Genomic DNA, 3,264 nt, shown 5'->3' with positions numbered 1-3,264 from the left:
CAATAACCAGCTCGGAGTATTTTCTTGGCTAAGACAAAGCCGTTCATATGTGGTCCGCAGGTCCCCGCATGAATTTCCTCCAATAATCTGGATGCTTCCTTTGCGTCGACACTCCTTAGTAATCCCAAATCAGGAGTCCTCCTATACAGGATTCCTCTGCTATGAAAGAAGTTGTTAGATAGTCTCCGAAGTGTGCGCTTCTGAGTAGGATTTGAGAGTTCTGTATATTCTCCCTACGTCAAATATTCCTTGATATCATGAAACCAAGGTTTTCCGTCTGCTTCTTCTTCTACATGAGCATAGTAAGCTGGCTGATCATAGATCTTTATCGGAATAGGATCAATGAAGTTCTTGTTTGGGTGCTGTATTATGGACGATAGGGTAGCCAATGCATCGGCAAACTCATTCTGAACTCTGGGAACATGTTGGAACTCTGTCTTTGTGAACCTCTTCCTCAACTCCTGTACATGATGCAGATAATGGAGTATATTGGAGTTCTTAGTTGCCCATTCTTCTCGGATCTGATGTATAAGCAGGTCTGAATCTCCGATCACTAGTAATTCCTGAATGTTCATGTCAATGGCCAGCTTGAGCCCTAAGATGCAGGCTTCGTACTCGGCCATGTTGTTGGTGCACGGGAACCTGAGCTTGGCAGATACCGGATAATGCTGATCGATTTCTGATACTAGGACTGCTCCTATGCCAACTCTTTTGAAATTTGCTGCTCCATTGAAAAACATTCTCCAACCATCACAGGATTCTACAATATCTTCCCCTATGAAAGATACCTATTCATCGGGAAAATATGTCTTTAGAGGCTCCTATTCTCCATCCACGGAATTTTTAGCAAGATGATCTGCCAGTGCTTGTCATTTGATTGCCTTCTGAGTCACGTAAACAATGTCGAATTCACTCAGCAGGATTTGCCACTTGGCTAGCTTGCCAGTGGGCATGGGCTTCTAAAAGATGTACTTCAAAGGATCCATTCTTGATATGAGATTAGTAGTATAGGCACAGAAATAGTGCCTCAACTTCTGAGCTACCCAAGTCAGAGCACAACAGGTGCGTTCCAATAGAGAATATCGAGCCTCGTACGGGATGGACTTCTTGTTGAGATAATAGATGGCCTACCCTTTCTTCCCGTTTCATCATGCTGCCCCAGAACACAACCGAAAGCTCCATCCAATACTGCAAGGTAGAGTAATAGAGGTCTACCCGGCTCGGGAGGGACCAAAACTGGTAGCATTGACAAGTATTCCTTGATTCTTTCAAAGGCTTTTTGACAATCATCAGTCCATTTGGTAGCGGCGTCCTTCTTCAACATCTTAAAGATTGGCTCACAAATGACAGTGGATAGAGCTATGAACCGACTGATGTAGTTAAGTCTTCCCAAGAAACTCATAACCTCTTTCTTGTTCTTCGGTGGTGGCAATTCTTGGATGGCTTTAACCTTTGACGGATCCAGTTCTATTCCTCGGCGACTCACAATGAACCCAAGTAGTTTTCTGGCAGGAACCCTAAATGCACACTTGGCGGGATTCAGCTTCAAGTTGTACCTTCTTAGTTTGTTGAAGAACTTTCTCAGATCTTCCATGTGGTCAGTGGCTCTCTTGGATTTGATGATGACATCGTCTACATACACCTCGATCTCTTTGTATATTATGTCATGGAAAATGGTAGTCATGGCCCTTATGTAGGTGGCCCCAACATTCTTTAACCCAAATGGCATCATCTTGTAACAATACATCCCACCCGGTGTAATGAAAGCTATTTTCTCCGCGTCTTCCTCATCCATCCATATCTGATGATACCCAGCAAAACACTCAATGAACGACTGCAGTTCATACTTGGTGCAGTTGCCAATTAGAATGTGTATGTTCGGCAAGGGGAAGTCGTCTTTCGGATTGGCCCGGTTGATATCCCGGTAGTCAACACAAACTCTAACCTTCCCATCCTTCTTCGGCACTGGCACAATATTGGCTAACCATGTTGGATACTCTACTACCCTGAGAACCTTAGCTTTGACTTGCTTGGTGACTTCTTCCTTGATTTTCAAACTCATGTTAGGTTTGAACTTCATGAGCTTCTATTTTACTGGTGGACATGTCGGATCGGTTGGCAGTTTGTGAGCTACAATAGATGTACTTAGACTAGTCATGTCATCATAAGACCAGGCGAATATGTCCTCATATTCCCTTAGAGATTCCGTGTACTCTTTCTTTTCTGATGGTGATAGATGAACACTGATGCGCATTTCTTTGACATTTTCTGCATCTCCCAGGTTGACAACCTCAGTTTCGTCCAGGTTAGACTTAGGTCTGTTCTCAAAATCCTCAACCTCTTCTGGTATATCACCTTCTTCTGAGTCTATATCCGTTTGTTGTGTTGTCTCGTTGCATGTCACAATCGTCGGTTCATCAAGATAAGTAATAGCAATGTTGTGTAAATAAAGCAAACGATAAAAAGTAATAAGAGCAAGATTTATAAGAAACTGAAATGCTTTGATAAATTTCATAATTGTTTTGAACATTGGAGCTCTTTTTTTTTTTTGGATCCGCTAGGCAATCGCCTAGGGTTAATTTTTATAACTAATAAAATCATAAATAAAATACATTGTCAGGGGGTCTAACATAATGAAATAGATAAACTTTGACGGTTACATGAAACCTATTATCAATATTGAGTTTGAAAGTCAACATTGATATTACATTAGATCTAGCATTAGCCAAGTGTTTAAAATGTAGTCGTGCATAGTGAGCGTCCCATGATAGAGTGTATTTCGACTTTGTTAAATTTATGGAAAATATATCCAAAGTCCAGTATTCAGTCTAGATTTTCTTTAACTGCATCTTGTACCTGTCGCTGCACTTACAATAATAGCGTAACTCATTGTGTATTTGTGTGAACCTTTGATTGCCATAAAAGTGTATGTCTTGTTCCATTTTTGACTGCATATTACCCCATTGTGTCTCAAATTCTTCCTGCATCGAAGGTTGCCATGTTGATTCCCTCTTGAAGAACTGTTCAGCTGTTTGAATAGCATTGTTGCTCCATCCAAGCCTTTTTGCTATTAAAGAAAGCATATTACAGATGATTTCTGCGTAGGCGTGCGTTAGCTTGAGATGCTCATAATGATTCCTTGCTGTGCAAAATTTCCAGCACCTCGAAAATGCAAGAAGTTCTCCTTTTTTTAGTCTTCCATGGGTAATTGTAATGGCCCATGCTTTGTCCCAAACTTTAGGTGTGCAGAAAACACTACCCAAT

General features: G+C 41.3%; 1 protein-coding gene across 1 annotated transcript; it reads right to left on the bottom strand.

Moving 5' to 3' along the window:
- Positions 1-233: 233 nt before the first annotated feature.
- On the bottom strand, positions 234-575 carry LOC138887936 (uncharacterized). The gene has a single exon (XM_070169729.1). The coding sequence runs from the start codon at positions 573-575 to the stop codon at positions 234-236; it is 342 nt and encodes a 113-aa protein (XP_070025830.1).
- Between the last annotated feature and the right edge of the window lie 2,689 nt (positions 576-3,264).

This window comes from Nicotiana sylvestris, chromosome 3, assembly GCF_000393655.2.
Source record: "Nicotiana sylvestris chromosome 3, ASM39365v2, whole genome shotgun sequence".
Taxonomy (NCBI): domain Eukaryota; kingdom Viridiplantae; phylum Streptophyta; class Magnoliopsida; order Solanales; family Solanaceae; genus Nicotiana; species Nicotiana sylvestris.
Note: the sequence above shows the minus strand (reverse complement) of the source record. Positions and strands in the feature narration are given on the sequence as shown.